A 23,655-nucleotide genomic window follows, 5' to 3' on the forward strand; every position below is an offset into this window, starting at 1 on the left:
CAGTTAGGCTTCTATCACATATCGCGCATATACTACATACTACAATACTACATATTTGTTATCTTCTGAAGATTTTGTCTGTATTAATCATGACTACATTTAATCAGTTATTTATTTTATGCCGTGTAAATATTGATTATGAGCAAAATTATCTTGGCCTAAACCCAATCATAATAATGTAAATATGATGAAGGTACTACTTACTTTGTGTATTTACCCAACAATGAAAACATCATACAAAAATAAAAATCCGTTACATGAAATATTTGTATTATAAAATTATCATTTGCTTTGTAAATGCCAAGAAAAAAAGAAGGATTATATCGGCAGTCGTCGGGAGAGAAGTTCCAGACAACAAGGTCGAAGGTGTCAAACTTATCTCGCTCCAGCAAACCCTATTATCACTGCTAGACCCAAACTGGCATTAACCAATAACATTTGATTCTTTCGAAGCCCATTGTCAGACACATCGAAAATTCATTTAACAACGCTCGTAGTTTAATGTGTATTTTTAATTCATTGGAACTATTAGCATTATAAAATAGTAGCGAATTTACATGAAATAAAAACATTAATATGGCGTCATTTTTTTCTGGCTAATAGTAAAGCATTTACACCAGTCGGTGATCATGCATTTTTGCAAGTAAATCTAGTCTGAACTTATTATAAGATATGAAGTTAATCTGGAGATATATTTTGTGAACATCGGGAATATGGTGATATGTTACAAGTGTCTTCCCTGATTCTGAATGAGTTTTATTTACACTTCCTGAGTTCCTTTACCGGATCGTAGTTTTCTGTGGCGTTCGTAGTAAATTTGGTATATTTGTTTATTTATAATAGTTAACAATTGCAGCATAAAATGAGATATGTAAATTGAAATAAATGTCCCGGAAGACACACGTGTTCAGCAAATAATTTGCAGTCAACTGGCATGTGCTAATGAGAGATATCATACAAAAATCTGTGTAATCCGCTAAGAGACGTCCTTTTATTGGATTGTCGCTGGTCGTAGTCGGAGAAATCTCGGATAAGGGAATTAACTCTTACCCCGGATATTATGTAATATTGTTTACGTGGTTACCAGAATGGTCAGTTGTGAATGTCTGCGCATCTATTGCGCATCTGCAGCGGTACAGGGAGGTTGACAGCAGGGGGTCGGGGTGTATCAGTTACATGCCAGACCGTAGCGCTGATGGTTAGTGATAAACTGTTGGTGAGGGCCGTCCCTCTATTATATGGTCTCTGTTTACACTTTTAATTTCTGATTTTGAGATGGGTAAGTTTAAGCTTATTTCTGGGATTTTGAGGGATAGTTTAGCTGCTTTATCGGCGTTTTCATTACCGTATATTCCTACGTGGGCGGGTATCCACAAGAAGATTATTTGTTTGCCTGCTTTAGTTAGGTCTTTGGAGTTTTAAGTATTTGATTTATTAATTTAGGTCGGTTTTTTGTATTTTTGTTTTGGAGGGCTTGCAGTCCACTTAGGGAGTCGGTAAGTATAAGGATTTTTTTTGTGTTTTTTGGATTCTTGATTATGGAGGGCTGAGGCCATGCCCATTAGTTCTGCCGTGAATATTGATTGGTTGTTTGGGAGTCGGAAGGATTGTGTGGTTTTAGTTGGTTGTGTGGTATGGACTCCGAAACCTGTGTGTTTGGAGGTCGGATCTGAGGATCCGTCCGTGTAAATGTGACACCAATTTGGCCAATTTTCGTGTATGTATGCTAGTGTGGTAGTTTTAGCTATGTTTGGGTCGGTTTGTTTATTTATTTGGATAGCTAGTGTTGTGTCTATTTTGGGTATTTTAAGTTTAGGGGTGAAGATATTTATTTGATTGTTTGCATTTTTGTTTAAGATTTTTAATTTGGTGTTCATTGAGGTAGTTTGTTATTCTTTGGGATATTGGGGTAAGTAAGGGGTGTTTACGAGCTAGAGCTTGGTTTTTGGGGCTGATGTTTTGGTTCATTAAGTTTTGGATGATAGGGTTTGATTGGGATGCGGCCCAGAAATTTAAGCTTAGCTGTTCCCTGCGTAGACTTAGTGGCATTTCTCCTGTTAAGGCCTGAAGTGAGGTGTAGGAGGTGCCATGTTGGGTGCGTGTAATGAGTTTGAGAGCCTGATATTGTATTGAGTCAAGTTTTTTAGATAGAGAGTTGTTTAGGGTGTTGTATATGGCGCAGCCGTAGTCTAGTTTTGATCTAATTAGTGATATGTAGAGAGAGAGGAGGGTATCTTTGGATGCTCCCCAGTTAGAGCCAGTTAGGCATCTTAGGGTGTTTAGGTCTTTACTGCATTTAGTTGTTAGGTTTTGGATGTGAGCATCCCAGGTGAGATGTTCATTGAAAATAAGTCCTAAGAAGTTGGTTTGTTTTTGAAATTTGATTGTTTGATTGTTTAGCTGGAGGATTGGGGAGGCGGGTTTCATGTTTTTATGTTTGAATACTATTCCTGTTGTTTTTTCTGAGTTAAGGGAGAAGCCCCATTTGTCAGCCCATTGTTGTATTTTATTAAGAGATTTTTGGAGTAAATTTTGGACCATGGTCATGCTTTTAGTGCGGATCCAGATGGCTCCATCATCCGCGAATTTTGATGTGTTTACTTTAGGGGATAGGCCCTCGAATAGATCGTTTATCATTATATTGAAAAGGGTGGGGCTGTGGATACTGCCCTGTGGAGTACCATTTTCTAAGGGACATTGGTCCGATAGAGTTTGGTCTATACCCACGGTTATTTTACGATTGTTTAGGAAGTCCTGGATGTAGTTTATTATCTGACCTTTGAGTCCTATTTTTTTAAGTTTTTGTATTAGCCCATCGTGCCATACCATGTCGAAAGCTTTAGAGAAGTCTAAGAAGATGCCTGTGGTATATTGTTTATTTAGTTGTCCTGTATTTCCTCATTCCACCATGGTACCGTCGGTTTGCCTGTCTTAGATGTTTTGAAGGGGATAGAGGTTTTGGCTGCGTTTATTGTATAGTCTGTTAGGTTTTTACAATAGGTTTCTGGATCATTATTCTCTATTTCGTTTAAGTTAGCTTCATTGCAGATATCTTGGAATCGGTCCCAGTTAGCTTTATTGTAATGGAATTTTGGTTCTTGGTTTTCTGTTTGGATTGGTATGTTTGTATTTCCTATGGTTATGTTTATGGGGAAGTGGTCACTACCTAGCGGGACGTCGTGCACTTCCCATTGAGTACTTTGGGCTAGATCTGCAGTGCATATGGTTAGGTCGATAGCCGACATTTTTTGGTTTATCTTATCGTACCTCGTGGGTTGGTTGCTATTAAGGAGTACTAGGTCGTTTGTTTCTATCCATTCGGAGATTAATTTGCCATGATTATCTATTTTATCATCTATGCTCCATGTAGGATGGTGAGCGTTAAAGTCTCCTAGGAATATAGTAGAATTATCGCTTATTTGGAGTAGTTTGTTTAGATCCTCAGGTTGGACTTTTTGTTCCGCCCAGTGGTAAATATTTATGATGTTTATGTTTCGGTTATTTAATGTGATTTTAATGCCGTTGGCTTCTAGGTTTGGCGTGTCTATTTTTGTCAGTCAGTAAAAATATACCAACTTTTATAACCCCCTTTTTACCACTATTGTTAATCCAATTGATTTAAATAAACTATGAACCCATTGAATGACCATCACTTACTCACAGGCTTCTCCAGTTTGTTAAACTAATCTCTCGAAAACAAAGGAATTAAGCCCCTACTCCAAACACGATCGCTAAGCACCCACAACTTGAAAATGTTTGTGTAAACAACATGACAATACCAATCGGCCCGTTATTATCAGTGCTCATTTCCTTGTGTACTGTGTTGCTTTTTAAACAACAGGAAGCAATCACAGTGGTCACCGTTTGTGACGTCACAGGAAACAGCTGATCACATGTTTTTGCAAATGGCGAAAGAAATAACTCGCCAATATAGTTGTTTATTTGCCTCTTTCAATAAAGGTAGACACTTGTTCACTACCAGTTTGTGAACTTTGCAAAACGTACCTAATAGCTATTGGTGCTTTCATCTGGGGATTATATATTATAGCTGTGAATTACATATATTGTTAGATATCTATAAAGATTGTGGAGTTTATGAAGAATGATAAACTTTGAATATTCATTAAAAACTTATTATCGGAAGTAGTAACATGCATAACATTTTTTTAATAATGACAACATTGGTGTATGATAAAAACTTTATTGATAATTTATAACAATGATGGCTCTAGTCATGGCAACTTCCAAACTTTCGGGAAGTTGTAAACTATCGGACCGTCATTCAGGCGATGTTTCTGACAGATCACGATCTGAAAAATACTATCATGAAAGTGTATCCCCTGGATAAGCCGACCCCTTTCTACAGAATTTTTTTTCTGCTCCTCAAAGTTCGGCTTATACGCGGTCATATACCGTACCTTTTTCTGTTTGTATACTTGAGAATCTGCGTTTAACATTGTAAACCTGTTATTATTCACATGTTTTTCAGCAATATGATGTGTCTTGTAATGTATCATATGTGTCGCGATACAGGGTTGTAAATCGATGTTTATTGCTTGTTGCTTCTCTGTCAGTGTGTGTGGTGGGGGGCTTTGTGTTGTCTGCTGCTCCCCATCTACCCAGAAATGGGTCTGCTCCAGGCCATACTGCTTGGCCAAAGTCCCTGATCCTTTCCCCAAGCCTGAAGTTCTTTTTTAGCAAGTAGACTTTATGGTCTAATGCTGAGGACTCCTTATATCTATGAGGATGTCAGAATCAAGGATTCTACAAGAACAAAATTGACACTGGTATATCATGCATTAACTTTAGAAAATTAGAACAGTGAGTTTTGCAATCTTGAGTGAGAAAGTATAAATGTAGGTATTGTTATGTACACATGTCCCCAGTCATATTATACTAATTATGTTTATATTAGTTATTACAACAAGCCTGTCAGAGATGGGACTGGCTAAGAATTTCTGCCGAGTCTTCATCCTTTTGGGGAATACCATGTGTAGATCGGACACTATTTGCTGCTTGTAGGGATGCCTGGATCTTTTCAATGTTTGTGGTTGCTCAACGCTTGGATCAACCTAAACACCAGGATGACCTTGATGGAACCTTTGTCACAACAGTGAAATTACTGTCATAGGCATAAACACCGCTCACTAGCCTGCTTCCATGGTAAATTATTTGCATTTATGGGAGATGAATGGCAAAAAGTAGTTTTTCCGCACAAGGTTGCCATTAAAACCTAACTAGACTTCCAAACAAAATGATTCTGGTGAAAACAACATTGGGAGGGTCTTCCTGTAGGGTAGTACAGGCACAGTTTCACCGTCCTGCACCTTTCGATACAGGAGAACATGGCAAAACAAGTTGAAGAAAACCCAAACTGTCCACAGACAGGAGGCCTGCATCTTTTTCTTATTTAACTAGATTGTTAGTTACCCCATTGCCTGGTCAAAACCAAATGCTTGTGGTAAGAGGCGACTTAACAGGATCGGGTGGTCAGGCTTGATGACTTGGTTGATGCATGTCATCGTATCCCAATTGTGTAGATGGATGCTGATGATGTCAATCACTGGATTATCTGGTCCAGACTCTATTATTTACAGACTTCTGTCAAAAAACTGGAATATTGCCAAGTTTGGCATTAAATAACAAACAACGTCCTTTTGAAAGACCTTAGCACTTTTTACACATGCTCTAAAGTATCTTCTCCAGTGATACTGTTTGACTGATGGGACTTAATATGCAGGTTCCTTATTATGAAGACATTCTTTTGTATATTTAGAAAATGATGTTTCACAAAAAGTTGAAAACTCTTGTTCTTAGGAACCACTTGGCACATGGCTAAACTTGTGGGAGTGTAATGACCATGAAAAGATCCAATTTTGTCCTCAATAATGTGGCAGAAAACTTGTTTATCCCAGAAGTTTGGGCACCACTTCATCTTTAATATGTGATGATAGAATTTGTTTTAATTTATCACATTGTTTTATCACACTGCTGCAGTTTTTTATTCATGATGTGATGCTAATAAGTAATTAATTATATGTTTACAGCATGTCAGATATGTCTTTAACCCGTGAAGGTCAAAGGTTAGCAGCGTTAAACAACAAACAAACAAACAAAAATATGTCTTTGTCCAGGACAAGTATTGTTCTTCCCCAGTGTACTGATATGAGCCTGCAGAAAGTCCAATTGTGGGCTGGATTCCCAATGTGCAGAGTGTAATTCTTTGATATCAGAGCAGGATGAGCTCTATTTTTGACATCAAGAAAATGACCCAACAGGCTGAAAACAAGAGATCAAAGAGGGAGGGAGCAGCCGTTATTATGACTTACACGACCACCACATCTTCTACCCTGACCACTCTGGCCATGAAGGCAACCACCATGACAACAACATCGTTGATCAGTTTCCTGACTTGAACAGGCACCCTCAATCTTCATACCTGTGGCGAGTGCTCTAGTGCCAAGGATTTTGCCTTCTGCTTTCCAAGCAGAGTCCTACATGGTGTGTATTGTCAACAGCTTTCTACACCTTGGTAGCAGGCAAGGCAACCTAGAATAATTGTCCCGGGACGATTTACTGTTCACATCCATTCTGCAACAGCCTTTGTCAATTTGGAATCTATCCAACTCAGAAAGTGGACAGGAAGGTCCTGCCATTTTTTATTTCCTTGGCCCCATGGTCATTCACAATCAGTCCAGTAGTTGCATTCTTAAACAGCATGGGGTTAAGCTTGTGTGCCCATGACCAGGATGACCAGGTTCTAGACCATCATGTCATTTTCTCCAGGAACCTGTTGTTGGCTTGTCAGTTGCTCCAGTTCATAGGAGGCCTGTTCAACACAAGCAAGGGACTGTTGCTGGTTGGTTTCAGAGGACGGATGATTATAGATGCTGAGGATGCATTCAGTTTCAACATCTGCAATGTAATTCATCTCATGCCACTGATCAACCAGCCCACTCTGAAGGTACCATTGCCAGACAATTTCTAAACCTACCTGAGGTCTGCGCCAGTCTCCATGAGGGACTTTGTTCCAAGCTCGAAAACTGTCAGTGCTAAATCTGGTGAATACAGAGGATATTCAGTCAAAGGTCAAAGCCACAGTCCTGCATTGCAGCCATGACAGACCAACAGCCAACAGTCTTGTGCACAGGTACATTGTTCTGATGGAACAACACATCTTCAGTGAGTTCACCACAATGTTAAGTCTCGATATTCTTACACAGTTGCCTAAAGAGATGAGCATAATATTGACAATTAATGGTCTGACCTTTCGATAGATAGTCCAACAGAAGGGTTCCTTTGGAGAAAAATGAAGCCATCTCCTTGCTAGCAGATTGGACAGACTTTGCCATCTCACACATTAGATATTTGCACTCTTTTGACTGTTGTTTAGCCTCATTTTCAAAGCGCAAAACTCAAGACTCATTTATTGTTAGAAATCACGCAACAGTATCAGCTGGGTTTGCTTCAGATTGAAGTAAATCTCACTGAGAGATGATGAACTTGGAGCTTGTCTGATCAGGGGTCAGAAGCCTTGAAAACCCAGTGTTCTGAAACCTTTATCATGCCCAGTTCATTCCTCAGAAGTATTTCACCTTTGTCATTAGATATGCGGACTGTATTGGCTCTGTGACATGTGGTGAGTCATTCAAAATCATATCACACATTTTTATTTGACAGATGAAGGTCCCTTTGATACTTGATCATCTTCAAGGCTCTATCTTAAACTGCCCACCTCTTATTAGCAGTAAAGGAGGGGGCATGGATGGTGGTTGGAGTTAGAGGTTGACTGCATCGTAGCCAATTTTATCCATTTTCGTCCACAGAGAATACCAAGTCACTTTGATGTCTGCAGAAATATGCTGCCTGATTGTTTATTTGGTTCAAGTGCAGCCTGTAGACATGGACAGTTTGCAGAGATTACATGCAAACTGTTAATGGCACACTGTGCAGCCATAGTTGATAGGCTCAGAACCTTTCAACCATGCTCTACCACATCAAGCCAGATTCTTGGTCTCATCTCAGTCACTCAACATCAGACAGCATTTGTGTACCCATTATCAGGCAGCAGACAGTTTAGATGTACTCAACACCAGGCAGCAGACAGTCTAGATGTACCCAACGACAGGCAGCAGACAGTCTAGATGTACCCAACATCAGACAGCAGACAGTCTTGATTTACCCAACATCAGGCAGCAGACAGTCTAGATGTACCCAATATCAGACAGGCTAGATGTACCCATCAGCAGACAGTCTAGATGTACCCAACGACAGGCAGCAGACAGTCTAGATGTACCCAACATCAGACAGCAGACAGTCTTGATTTACCCAACATCAGGCAGCAGACAGTCTAGATGTACCCAACATCAGACAGCAGGCAGTCTAGATGTACCCAACATCAGACAGTCTAGATGTACTCAACAGCAGGCAGTCTAGATGTACCCAACATCAGGCAGCAGGCAGTCTAGATGTACCCAACATCAGGCAGCAGGCAGTCTAGATGTACCCAACATCAGGCAGCAGACAGTCTAGATGTACCCAACACCAGGCAGCAGACAGTCTAGATGTACCCAACGACAGGCAGCAGACAGTCTAGATGTACCCGACAGCAGACAGTCTAGATGTACCCAACATCAGGCAGCAGACAGTTTAGATGTACTCAACATCAGACAGTCTAGATGTACCCAACATCAGACAGCAGACAGTCTAGATGTACCCAACAACAGACAGCAGACAGTCTAGATGTACCCACCAACAGACAGTTTAGATGTACTCAGCATCAGACAGTCTAGATGTACCCAACATCAGACAGCAGACAGTCTAGATGTACCCAACAACAGACAGCAGGCAGTCTAGATGTACCCAACATCAGACAGTCTAGATGTACTCAACAGCAGGCAGTCTAGATGTACCCAACATCAGGCAGCAGGCAGTCTAGATGTACCCAACAACAGACAGCAGGCAGTCTAGATGTACCCAACATCAGACAGTCTAGATGTACTCAACAGCAGGCAGTCTAGATGTACCCAACATCAGGCAGCAGGCAGTCTAGATGTACCCAACATCAGGCAGCAGGCAGCAGGCAGTCTAGATGTACCCAACATCAGGCAGCAGACAGTCTAGATGTACCCAACACCAGGCAGCAGACAGTCTAGATGTACCCAACGACAGGCAGCAGACAGTCTAGATGTACCCAACAACAGACAGCAGACAGTCTAGATGTACCCAACATCAGGCAGCAGACAGTTTAGATGTACTCAACATCAGACAGTCTAGATGTACCCAACATCAGACAGCAGACAGTCTAGATGTACCCAACAACAGACAGCAGACAGTCTAGATGTACCTAACAACAGGCAGCAGACAGTCTAGATGTACCCAACATCAGACAGCAGACAGTCTAGATGTACCCAACACCAGACAGCAGACAGTCTAGATGTACCCAACATTAGGCAGCAGACAGTCTAGATGTACCCAACAGCAGGCAGCAGACAGTCTAGATGTACCCAACATCAGACAGCAGGCAGTCTAGATGTACCCAACATCCGGCAGCAGACAGCCTAGATGTACCCAACATCAGACAGTCTAGATGTACCCAACATCAGACAGCAGGTAGTATAGGTGTACCCAACATCAGACAGCAGGTAGTGTAGGTGTATTCAACATCAGACAGCAGGTAGTGTAGGTGTATTCAACATCAGACAGCAGGTAGTATAGGTGTACTCAACATCAGGCAGCAGGTAGTGTAGGTGTACTCAACATCAGGCAGCAGGTAGTATAGGTGTACTCAACATCAGGCAGCAGGTAGTATAGGTGTACTCAACATCAGGCAGCAGGTAGTATAGGTGTACTCAACATCAGGCAGCAGGTAGTATAGGTGTACTCAACATCAGGCAGCAGGTAGTATAGGTGTATTCAACATCAGGTAGCAGGTAGTATAGGTGTATTCAACATCAGGCAGCAGGTAGTATAGGTGTACTCAACATCAGGCAGCAGGTAGTATAGGTGTACTCAACATCAGGTAGCAGGTAGTATAGGTGTATTCAACATCAGGCAGCAGAAGGTAAAGGTGTATTCAACAGCAGATAGTATAAATGTTCTCAACATCAGACAGGTAGTAAAGATGTATTTAACGTTTATCTGCAGGTAGTGTAGGTTTACTCAAAATCATGCAGCAAGCAGTTTTGTAGGTTTTTAACTTCAAGCAGAAGGTAGTAAAGGCAAAGGTGTACAGAATCTTATGTAGCCGTTGCTCTGTCATTTGGGCCTTACAGAGTAATAATGTAAGTGGCTGCTAAGCTAATGATGAAAGGTCTGTGAAATGTCTCCCTCACAGCAGAGTGAAGAAACTGTTTGATGAGATTTTAGTTGGTGTGCTATCTAAAAATGAACAGGATATTTCTTGGGCGCTGCCTGAGATGAAATGCAATTTGATTAATTAATTCCTTGTAGCTTGGCTTGCCATTTGAGAGCTTGTCAACTACTGTGATATTTTGCCTGTTTTTATTGAAATTGTTGACTGTATGAAATCTGTTTGAAGTGAGGTTTTCTGTGAGATAAGTTGTTGTAGTCCCCAGAGACACTGTCAGATGGGGACAGTTGTTAATTAAAATAAAACTCCTGAAACACTTTCATCCAAATGTTGGTGATAGTTGATCCTTGGCCATGTTTTGCTGTATGTGTATGTGTGTTAATGTTATCAGTAAGGGCATCTGGGTCATGCAAAATGTATTGCCTCTGGGATGATTTCTTTTAAAAGATGATGGAGTTGCTTGCCAAATTAAGCTGATTTAGAGCTCTTTGAAATTTTTGCTACCTGCCCGTTGAGATAAGAACTCAGCTCAGCAATGTTTCCTGCAAGAAATCAGCACACATGATGGAAATAATTTTGAAAACTGTATGACTGTATTTATTCATGTGCAGTGCACCCATCAGCTACTGAACATGCCAAGACAATCCAACAATTACACTCTCCCCCCAACCCTCACTCACCAACATTCACACACTCCCCCTACCCTCACACTCCAACATTCACACACTCCCCCTACCCTCACACTCCAACATCCACACACTCCCCCAACCCTCACACACCAACATCCACACACTCCCCCAACCCTCACTCACCAACATCCACACACTCCCCCAACCCTCACACACCAACATCCACACACTCCCCCAACCCTCACTCACCAACATCCACACACTCCCCCAACCCTCACACACCAACATCCACACACTCCCCCAACCCTCACACACCAACATCCACACACTCCCCCAACCCTCACTCACCAACATCCACACACTCCCCCAACCCTCACTCACCAACATCCACACACTCCCCCAACCCTCACTCACCAACATCCACACACTCCCCCAACCCTCACTCACCAACATCCACACACTCCCCCAACCCTCACACACCAACATCCACACTCTCCCCCAACCCTCACACACCAACATCCACACACTCCCCCAACCCTCACTCACCAACATCCACACACTCCCCCAACCCTCACTCACCAACATCCACACACTCCCCCAACCCTCACACACCAACATCCACACTCTCCCCCAACCCTCACTCACCAACATCCACACACTCCCCCAACCCTCACACACCAACATCCACACACTCCCCCAACCCTCACTCACCAACATCCACATGCTCCCCCAACCCTCACTCACCAACATCCACACACTCCCCCAACCCTCACTCACCAACATCCACACACTCCCCCAACCCTCACACACCAACATCCACACACTCCCCCAACCCTCACTCACCAACATCCACACACTCCCCCAACCCTCACTCACCAACATCCACACACTCCCCCAACCCTCACACACCAACATCCACACTCTCCCCCAACCCTCACTCACCAACATCCACACTCTCTCCCAACCCTCACTCACCAACATCCACACTCTCCCCCAACCCTCACTCACCAACATCCACATGCTCCCCCAACCCTCACTCACCAACATCCACACACTCCCCCAACCCTCACTCACCAACATTCACACACTCCCCCAACCCTCACACACCAACATCCACACACCAACATTCACACACTCCCCCAACCCTCACTCACCAACGTCCACACACCAACATCCTCACACTCCCCTGACCCTCACTCACCAACATCCACACACCAACATCCACACACTCCCCCGACCCTCACACACCAACATCCACGCTCTCCCCCAACCCTCACTCACTAACATCCACACTCTCTCCCAACCCTCACTCACCAACATCCACACTCTCTCCCAACCCTCACTCACCAACATCCACACTCTCCCCCAATCCTCACTCACCAACATCCACGCTCTCCCCCAACCCTCACTCACCAACATCCACACTCTCTCCCAACCCTCACTCACCAACATCCACACTCTCCCCCAACCCTCACTCACCAACATCCACGCTCTCCCCCAACCCTCACTCACCAACATCCACGCTCTCCCCCAACCCTCACTCACCAACATCCACACTCTCTCCCAACCCTCACTCACCAACATCCACACTCTCCCCCAACCCTCACTCACCAACATCCACACTCTCCCCCAACCCTCACTCACCAACATCCACGCTCTCCCCCAACCCTCACTCACCAACATCCACACTCTCTCCCAATCCTCACTCACCAACATCCACCCTCTCCCCCAACCCTCACTCACCAACATCCACGCTCTCCCCCAACCCTCACTCACCAACATCCACGCTCTCCCCCAACCCTCACTCACCAACATCCACACTCTCTCCCAACCCTCACTCACCAACATCCACACTCTCCCCCAACCCTCACTCACCAACATCCACGCTCTCCCCCAACCCTCACTCACCAACATCCACACTCTCTCCCAACCCTCACTCACCAACATCCACCCTCTCCCCCAACCCTCACTCACCAACATCCACGCTCTCCCCCAACCCTCACTCAACAACATCCACACTCTCTCCCAACCCTCACTCACCAACATCCACACTCTCCCCCAACCCTCACTCACCAACATCCACGCTCTCCCCCAACCCTCACTCACCAACATCCACACTCTCTCCCAACTCTCACACACCAACATCCACACACTCCCCTGACCCTCACTCACCAACATCCACACTCTCTCCCAACCCTCACTCACCAACATCCACGCTCTCCCCCAACCCTCACTCACCAACATCCACACTCTCTCCCAACCCTCACACACCAACATGCACACTCACCTCCTACCTTTACACACCAACATGCTGGCCCAGTGGTCTAAGGCGCCGCGATTCGCTGTGCAGAGTTGCGTCCCTTGGACACGCCAGAAACCTATGATTGTGGGTTCGAATCCCGGTTCGCAGAATTATGTTTCTATGTCAGCACCATACCCGTGCTCGTGGGTTTCACCAAAGTGGTAAACGTCTGAGACCTGCATCACTTTCCCACATTAAGCTGACACGGCGCGATATTACTGAATACTGTTAAAAGCGGCTTTAACCCCAACTCACTCACTCACACCAACATGCACACTCACCCCCTACCCTCACGCACCAATATGCACACTCATCCCCTACCCTTACACACCAACATGCACACTCACCCCCTACTCTAACACCAACATGCACACACTCACCCCTACCCTAGCACCAACATGCACACACTCACCCCCTACCCTAACACCAACATGCACACACTCACCCCCTACCCTCACACACCAACATGCACACTGTCCCTCTACCCTCACACACCAACATGCACACTGTCCCCCTACCCTCAGACACCAACATGCACACTCACCCCCTACACTCACACACCAACATGCACACTCACCCCCTACACTCACACACCAACATGCACACTGTCCCTCTACCCTCACACACCAACATGCACACTCACCCCCTACACTCACACACCAACATGCACACTGTCCCTCTACCCTCACACACCAACATGCACACTGTCCCTCTACCCTCACACACCAACATGCACACTGTCCCCCTACCCTCAGACACCAACATGCACACTGTCCCTCTACCCTCACACACCAACATGCACACTGTCCCTCTACCCTCACACACCAACATGCACACTGTCCCCCTACCCTCAGACACCAACATGCACACTCACCCCCTACACTCACACACCAACATGCACACTGTCCCTCTACCCTCACACACCAACATGCACACTGTCCCCCTACCCTTACACACGAACATGCACACTCACCTCCTACCCTAACACACCAACATGCACACTGTCCCTCTACCCTCAGACACCAACGCTCACACTGTCCCCCTACCCTTACACACGAACATGCACACTCACCTCCTACCCTAACACACCAACATGCACACTGTCCCTCTACCCTCAGACACCAACGCTCACACTGTCCCCCTACCCTTACACACGAACATGCACTCACCTCCTACCCTAACACACCAACATGCACACTGTCCCTCTACCCTCACACACCAACATCCACACACTCCCTCATCCCTCACATATCAGGGGGCACAGGTGGCCCAGTCATCTAAGGCGCCGCAATTCGCAGTGCAGAATTGTCCCTTGGACACGCCAGAAACCTATGATTGTGGGTTCAAATCCCGGTTCGCCTCAATTATGTTTCTAGGTTTGTCAGCATCATACCCGTGCTCGTGGGTTTCACTGAAGTGGTAAACGTCTGAAACCTGCATCACTTCGGGCTTTCCTCCCACATGAAGCTGACACGCCGTGATATAACTGGAATACTGTTAAAAGCGGCATTAAATCCAACTCTCTCTCTCTCTCTCTCTCTCTCACTCTCACTCACTCACTCACTCACTCACTCACTCACTCACTCACATACCAACATTCACACTCTCCCCTACCCCCACACACCAACATCCACACTCTCCCCTACCCCCACAAACCAACATCCACACTCTCCCCGACCCTCACACACCAACATTTTCCCTGCCATCTCGACACTTCTATGCTCCTTCTGTACCTTATAGGCAACAATTGACAGTTCTTAACACATAATAGGTTGAGAAATACACATTACTCCAGCATAATAGCCAAACTAGCCAGCAGCAAGTTTGAATGACTGCAGCAATTACCATGTGCCCAAAAATGAAGGGAAACTAATTGACAGTGACTTATCAAATTACGTGTATAATAGCATGTCCGTTATTGGCTGTGCCCCATAACACTGTAGGCAGGGACGTGGCCTGTACTCCTGTCCTCTAATGTGCCAAGGGGCATGTGTTTAAAGGAAGTATTTTTGGTAAATGCAAATGGAATGTTTGACCTTGTTTGTAACTACTTTAGATAGGCAAATTGTTCTGAAGTATTTTTGGAAGATGGCGCCACATTTAGAAAATCACTTGTCTCCATGTTGAGTGTTGTGAGGCTGGTTATTATGAGGATATCAGTGGCAATGAGTCGCTCAATGGCTGAGGATGTCGCACTCAGTTAGGGGAGCACAGCCTGTACATACAACCCAGTCTCGCTTCATGGTCATACAGTGCTGGCCCCAACACCAACAATGAGCAATGGACTATAGAAAAGCACATTAAATATTCTTTAATGCATTCGCTTTTATTCACAAGTTTCTAAATGAATGTACATGTGTAATAGAGTAATTGTGATGTAACATCATTTCAATGAAAAAAGACACAATCCTGATATTTAGTTCATTGAGGAAAACTGATTTTGATGGTGTTAACTGCCTTGTTCATCCTTGATGTTTATTGTTTTTTAATAGCTCCGCATGTTTTAGACCAATGGAATTTATACAATGATGACAATGTTGATAGATGCGCCAACCCCTTTCATTGTCTTTTGTTTTCTGAGGGACTGAAACTAATGTTGATGAATTGTTTACAAAATATAGTGTTTAGATAGTCCATCATAAAACCTAAGTCAAGTTTGATAACTTTCTGACCTGTCAACATTGAATGTCAAAGATCAGACCAAAATATATTGAAACTGGATGATAGATTGGATAAATAATCATGGATTCACACAAATAACCATCAATATTGAGCCAAATGATGAGTTGGAATTGTCAAAGGTGAAGGTCATGGACAAATAACCTTCAATAGCTGGCCAAATGAGTCTTTGTTAGCAAGGTCATGGGTGAAGATGATGTCTTAGATTGGCTTGATATATTGATCTACTGATGATCACAAATAAACGAGGACTTTCATTGTACATTAAAGGTCAAGTTTAAAAGCCATCTTAATTGCTCATTATCATATGCCCTGCAACATGTCCACAGTTCAGCGCTATGAATTTAAATCAATTGCAGGTTTTTATGTCTCACAATGAGGAACAGAAAAAACAGGAAACCTTTATCATATATAAATAACTTTTTTATAGCCACTAAATTGACTATAATGTCAAAATTTGGGATATTTAAAAAACAAGAATTAAGAGTTTAAGTTAAGCAGTAATTATGGCTCTGTTTATTTTCAGATTTGACTATGGTGAGAAGTTCTGGATTATCAAATGGAAACAGTTCACATGCGCCTGTCAGTCACCAAAATGCAAATACTCCTCAGAGACCATCCACAAGACTCTCCAGGAATATCGACTCCGACACGATGAGGAAGACCCCAACAATCCCGACAACTAAGGTCAAGGTCAACATTAGTAATCTTCACCTTCAGCGTGTGTTTGGGAAACTGAGAATGGCGAAAGTCAAGACACTGGTGTTTATACTCCTTTGCATTTATTTGTCAGATAATATTCTTTGTGTGTTGTACTAAATCTTTAGTATGATGGAATTGAGTGCATGACGTGCATGGATAAAGACTGATCTTATAGCGACTTCTGTCAAATGTAACTACTATTTCATTGACAGGAGACAAATGTTGTACATTTCATTGTTATGATTTATTACATTGTAACAGTGTGCCTGTCAATCATAATGTCATGTTGAATGTTGATGGTCCATTAGAGTCTAAGTGTTGTAGGAATGGAGCATGTCATTGTAGATTATCATACTGACCTTCAAATTGTATAGTCTGATCAGTTCAAGCTTCATCACTCAGTCTCATATGACAGTGTTGTTAATTACATACTTAGTGGAAATGGTTATATACATGTCATGTCGTGTGACGTCAGTGTAATTTATTTCAAATATGTGCCATTTCGTTGCTGTGTGACTATTCTAAGATATTCTAGCTGTTTCAAAGTGTAGGTTGTCAGTTTCACAGATATGGTGTCTGCTCCCAAATGGCTGCGTCACATTCCATCTGTCACTGACCCAGCCACTTTGTGTTGACATCCATCACCGAGACTTGGACGTCTATTTCACGTCTGCGGTCATATCACCTTTCATCCTAACACTGTCATTTATTGAAACAATTGGATATGTAAATTTGTGAAATTACGAGGTTACAACTTGTGTGGGGCAGGGCTATCAATAACCTTCATTCCTACACATTTGTATGGGACGTTGTTGCATTTGTTGTGTGTAGATTAACCCTGCTGCTTGCTCATTGACACAGCCATATTCAGCTTGTACCTGACAACACACGTCTACTACACACTGACACATTATAATCCACAGACTCCCCGTCATGCAAATTCTAAAACAAGTGTGTAGTACATGTGCTCCATTTGTGATTTAGAGCACATGTGGAAATACTCTGGACTAATTTTGGTGTACGTTCACCTTTTCATTAGACAAGTGACTATTATGTTTCTGTATACTCCATGGCCTATTTGATGTGGGCTCTTCCCCTGAGTTGGTGTTCCCCCCCCACTGTATCCCACTGGCCTGTTTTGTTGTGTAGAGAGGAGATGATGATGTCCCTTGCTTGATGACAGCAGCAGCCGCAGCAGCAGCTGCAGCCACAGCAGCAGCAACTTATCCCAGCTGTTGCAGCACACATAAAAAGAGAGTACTTCTGAACATTACCAATGTTTTATTAATAATGTTCCTAAACATTGCATCTGTCAATATTGAGTACTCTATAGTTCTAGCAACAAATTTGATTTTCAGACTTAAGCAAATATCTGTGGGTTTCAACCAAATTCTATTCACCTATTTGTAACAGTAGGTAACTCCTGTCAATATCAATGGAAATCCTTACTTTTCAAACAAATGTAAGTCTCCCTCAGGTTAATTAACTCAGTTACACTTTCCATATATTTTTATTCAAATAATAGGATGTTGATGGATATGATAAGGCACTTTTTGCCTCCAGGAATGGACAGACATGACAACAATGGATGTTTTCAGGAATTAATAATGGGTTTTTTACAATTCCAGATTGAAAACGTTTTTCAGCACATTTTGAAAATTATTTCTTCTCATGTGTGGTTAGAAAAATGTAAGACATGTACGCTGTGAAACTGATTTTCCTTGTCAGTAATGATATTAGGCGCCAAATTCTAACACTATCACTATTGATCTTGGAGAATTTGTGTACAGGTGATACGTAGCTAACTGGAAGGATGCTGGGATGAAGAGCAGCCCTGTCCCTGTCTGTCAGTGTTTACCTCTGTTGTGTTAAGTTGTAAACACAAATGTTCTTCTGTTAAGTATGTGTAACCGTGATGAAGATGCCTATGTACATAGCCTATATATCGTGTGTGTACTGTACATGGTATGTGTAACGTGACAACGTCAGTGGTGTTTATCATTGGTTTGGGAAGCATGTTAAAGCCTGATCTACTTTGCTTTTAGTAATAGATTTTATTCACTTTTTCTTTGCCATTGATTTATCTCTGACCTTTCACACACCTGCTTTCTTTAATGAAGTGTTTACATATTTGATGAAGTGTGAATAATCCCTACTTTCTGTTAGAACTTCACAGGCAATGCAAGACTATCATCCTTGTCATTTTTCTCATACCAGCTGGCAGTAGAGATATGAAATACCTGCTCTTAGTTGTATTTTCAATTAGGTCTATAATTTGCAGCACTCCTGATTGTGGTAATTTAATACTGGATTGCTGTGTTTTACACACAGGGCTGGACTAGAGCGTTTACAGCAAGTAAGGGTAGCAGGAGGGGTTCCTTGCCACAGAGCTGAGGTGCATGTACAATAATGTATTGTTTTGGAAGCATATTTTACATAGAAAACATCCTGCTGGAAACAGGCACATAAGTTAAGTAAAAGTATGAATCTTTGTCAACTGAATCAATTTTTTGTGCTTTTTTTAATTGATGATTTCTCTATATAAGTTTGTACTACCACTGGACTTCATCATATATGCTGACTCTTTGAAGATGCAATTTTCATGTTTTTTAATCATCTATGCAGTTTACATTTATGAATTAAATTCCCTCAGTTAAGAGAGAGAGAGAAAAAAACAAACAAGAAAGATTGAAACATGTTTACATAATTGTTTACATAAATGTTTACATACTTATACAGGCAGTTTATGAAATCAAAGAGAATCAACAATGGGAGTTATTTTGTTTTGTGTCATGGGGTTCCTGAAAAATACTGCATAATGTGTATGAAATCTTTAGCATCTGAATGCAAAACTTGCCATAGAAAATCATTGAAAAAAAATATTCCATTGAAATTGTCTGCAGTGAGAATTGCATTTTCATAGTGTTTCTATATATGAATATACATACAGTTTACTCTGGCTAATTTTTTATCAACTCTGGTGTGTTAGAACAGTTTCTTGTTGTTGACTTTCATGTATCCATAGCAACTGTCAATGAGGAAGGACTCTGGAATTGCTAAATGTCTGTTTTGTAACAGGAGGATGCAAAAACATGTTATGAGAAGTATTTTAGGAACCTTTTATGTTCATGATCTAGAAGAACCACTATCTTTTGATACTAATTTGCTATACTTGCTGTTGAAGAGAATGTTTTTTCTTCCGTTGTTGCCTGTGGTTTTCCTGGCTACACAATGCTGGAACCTCCAACTTTTCTGTGTAGCTGATAGTCTGCAAATCAGCCGTTTGGGAGGAAAGCAACATGATGAAATATTTTAATAATTGATGAAATTATATTATTCAAGATTATTGTCCTTGACTGAAACCATTTGTTTGTCATTTCTCATCTTACTGCTTTTCTGTAGTGGCCTCCAGCTCATCAAGTGAATAAACATCATGATTCCATGTAGCACCTCACTGTTCTCCTTATGCACCAATACTCCACCTCTTGTTATATTGGCCCAACAGTAATAAATCCAACCGGGTCCAGGCAAACCAGTTTTTTGCAGCATGTTCAATGTCTGTCATAACTAACAACGCTCACTAGACCTATTCTATCCGGAGTACCCGCAGAGATGCAAATAGAGGCATACAGCTGGGTGAGTTTTTATGGAGGAGATACTCGGGAGAGGGGCAGTACCCTAGTTTGTTTTTACAGCTACTATAATCCGATGGAAACAATGTTTGCTGAATAGGGTCACTATTTGAATGCAGGCATAGTCAATACTTCAAGCGCAAGCAGCAATGTTTCTCGCTTGACATCACCCTTGCCGAACTAGGCTGGAGTTACATTTTGGCTGGACTAACGAGTCTATGCATAGTCCAATCAAAATCGCGCACCGAAATCGAAATCCGGTTTGTAAAGTGTCATGCAGATTTTGGTCGACTGCAGGATTTGCAAAGCATGTGCACCGCTAACTTGTTGTCATCAGATATTTTCTAAATCTTTTCATGCTTTTAATCAAGGTGCTCACGTGATTTGATGCACTTCGCGATGTAAGATTCGTTTTATCACAATATAGATCTTGATTATCAATCAGATCGTCTTGACTGGGCGCCACCGTTTTGTTTGAAGCAAATGCAAGTGATACGAGAGGTTGAATCTGATTGGTCAATAGAAGAGGCATAGAAAGGACATAACTCGTAATAGCCACTGGTGGCACTACGATCGAGCCCAGGAATTCCAGGATAGTTCGGCAAGGGTGGAAACTAGACTTTTAAAGTCAGTTAACTCTCTTGCCTCGGGAAGATGGGCAGTGGAATGGTTTGCACTAAGTTCATGCGTCATAACATGAGCTCGCTAAAATTAGACTAGTTACCATAACACCCCATATGTGCCCTATGTATTCTCTAACGATGGATGACTGTAGAGGGCGAAAACATGCCCATTACATATTGTCTGAATAAGTTCAAACCAACTTTCATCTGTCATCTGATCTGCTAGTTTTTATCCCCCCCCCCCCCCCCCCCCCCCCCTACGAAGTTGGCGGCGGATATAGAAACGGACTCCGTCCTTCCGTAAGTCCGTCAATTTTCGTTTCCGGAGCATAACTCATAAACCGTTCAATTTCTTTTCATCAAACTTTGCAGGTCTGTCAGGTACATGCTGAACTGGTGTCTTTTGATATTGAGAAATTTTAGAAATGTTTATTTCTTACGTTTCCATGGCAACAAGATGGACTTAGGTTCTGTGAGGGTAGGGTTCGTTTCCGGAGCATAACTCATAAACCGTTCAATATTTTTTCATCAAACTTTGCAGGTCTGTCAGGTACATGCTTAACTGGTGCCTTTTGCTATTGAGAAATTTTATAAATATTTATTTTTTACGTTTCCATGGCAACAAGATGGACTTAGGTTCTGTGAGTGTAGGGTTCGGTTGTTTTTTTACAATTTCCATGACAAGTTTCACGTCGGTTAAAAAAGGTTAGGGTTTGTTTAGATTTAATTATGTCATACATTCTGCAACAGGGGCGGGGGATATAGCCACGTTAGTGGCAAACTCTTCTTGTGTCCTGATGCAGAAAGTATGAACTATTTTTCCACCATAGGCCCATTTACACTGGCAGCTGTGATAAGTATTAGTACATCACGTCCCAGGTGCTTTAGCTGGATCCTCTCAGGCTTTTCCTTGTACGAGGGGTGGCTGAAATTCTGACCCTATCATGGACTGCGTTGGTAGAGATGGTTGCTAAGTATGTCTCAACATAATCTCCTCAATGGTCAACGCAATTCTGTCAACCATGCTGGACTGCCTGGATCCCACCGGGGGAGAAGTCTTCCTCCTGGTATTGTAAAAAATCCTCCACAGCAAAAATGGCGTCCTCATTTGCATATTGCTTGCTAGACACTTTCTTCAAATTTGGGAAGAGGCGAGAATGTTCGTGTGCACTGTCCTGGTGGAGTGCTTTCCAAGGACTGGTCGGCTTAGAGTCCGTATACTGTGTCTATGTTTTGTATTAATGTTATACTGCAGCACGGTATCTGAGTGGGCTAGCACTATGAAATTGGCATTAGTCCGGACTAGTACATGCGTGCCCGCATACACGCGTGCGTCGGTTAGCCTAATGGTTAAAGCGTTCGCACGTCACTCCGAAGACACGGGTTCGAATCGGCGTAAAACCATACTTCCTCACTTACTCACCCAAGTGATGAAGATACATTGATAACAGATATTACGGTATTTTACAAATGTAAATATAGCAGGGATATATTTTATGTACAGCCAGTTTCACATCGTTTTCATATAAGGTTACTGAAGAAGTTTTTCAACATTTTAACAGTTTTACATACATGAAGCATTATACTAGGCCATAAGTTGCATTCAATAGTCATAGTACCTTCAGTTTGCAAGCGCCAAGTAAAAAGGACAGACATGTAGCATTATCATCCTTTCAGAGGCTTGAAAAAGTTGTTACATCCAGTAAACCAACAACAGAAGAGGTCTTCAGCAACCCATGCTTGCCGTAAAAGGCGACAAATGAGATCGGCTAGTCAGGCTCGCTGACTTGGTTGATGCATGTCTTCCTCTCCCATATGCGTGGATCGATGCTCATGGTGTCAGTCACTGGATTATCTGGTCAAGACTTGATTATTTACAGACCACTGTCATATAGCTGGAATATGGCTGAGTGCAGCGTTATACAACAAACAAACAATTAATAGACTAAACAAGAATATATCTTTGTTGTTGAATCTCTTTACAATTCATTTATGCATGTTTGATTATATCATATGCAAATGTGCCGCCTAAACATTCATCTGTTAGTTTATTGTAGGTTTGGTTTAAACATATTTTATTCACAAAGACTGAATGGTAGTGGGTACAAGTTCTCCAACTTCTCCCAGGTATTTACAATTAGTACTAAACATGAACCGAATAGAAGGAAAGAAAAGAAAAGGAAAGGTAGGTGAACAAGAAGAAAAATATAGTTGACAAATCTCTTTGTATTACATATATTACTCTGTACATAATTCAATATTTTTATGTTATCTTGTTCTGGTAAATCCCTATTTTCATTGAATATCAAACATCAGTTGGTTCATCTTCGGCTATTCGGCTTATATACTGAACAACAAAAGTTCCTGTGACAATAAGATTTAATGCAAAGTTATTTTTTTTGCCAAATCTGAAACAATTTCGGTTTGCAACAGATAACAGACTCCCGTAAGTGTTCAAATGGTTTAATTAGCCATAATGACTTCAGAAAATGAGTGATTTCATATAAAAAAAATGAACATGCCAAAATGCCAATTTACAAATCAATAGCGTGTGTGTCCACCTCTGGTTGCGATGCAAGCAACACATCTTCGTGGACCAGGCGTCGAACAAAGTCCTGTGGGATATCTGTCCATATCTGCTGGAGCAGATTTCGAAGTTCCTGGAGTGTCTGTGGAACACGTGGTTGACGTCGAAGGCGCCGATCCATCACATCCAACATGTGCTCGATTGGTGTGAAATCAGGGGAGCGAGCCGGCCAGGGGATGACATTCACGT

At 42.4% G+C, this 23,655-nt stretch overlaps 1 protein-coding gene across 3 annotated transcripts in view; it reads left to right on the forward strand.

Moving 5' to 3' along the window:
- The window catches only part of LOC139459487 (histone-lysine N-methyltransferase EHMT2-like), a 91,010-nt gene extending 70,944 nt beyond the window's left edge, over positions 1–20,066 (forward strand). For all 3 annotated transcript variants that reach the window (XM_071240934.1, XM_071240935.1, XM_071240936.1), the window contains one exon: positions 16,449–20,066. In XM_071240934.1, the coding sequence (XP_071097035.1) occupies positions 16,449–16,608 (160 nt within the window). In that variant the 3' untranslated portion in view covers positions 16,609–20,066. The remainder of the gene's footprint in view (positions 1–16,448) is intronic.
- Positions 20,067–23,655: the final 3,589 nt, after the last annotated feature.

Source organism: Haliotis cracherodii, unplaced genomic scaffold (assembly GCF_022045235.1).
Source record: "Haliotis cracherodii isolate W230 unplaced genomic scaffold, xgHalCrac1.p SCAF_13, whole genome shotgun sequence".
Taxonomy (NCBI): Eukaryota; Metazoa; Mollusca; class Gastropoda; order Lepetellida; family Haliotidae; genus Haliotis; species Haliotis cracherodii.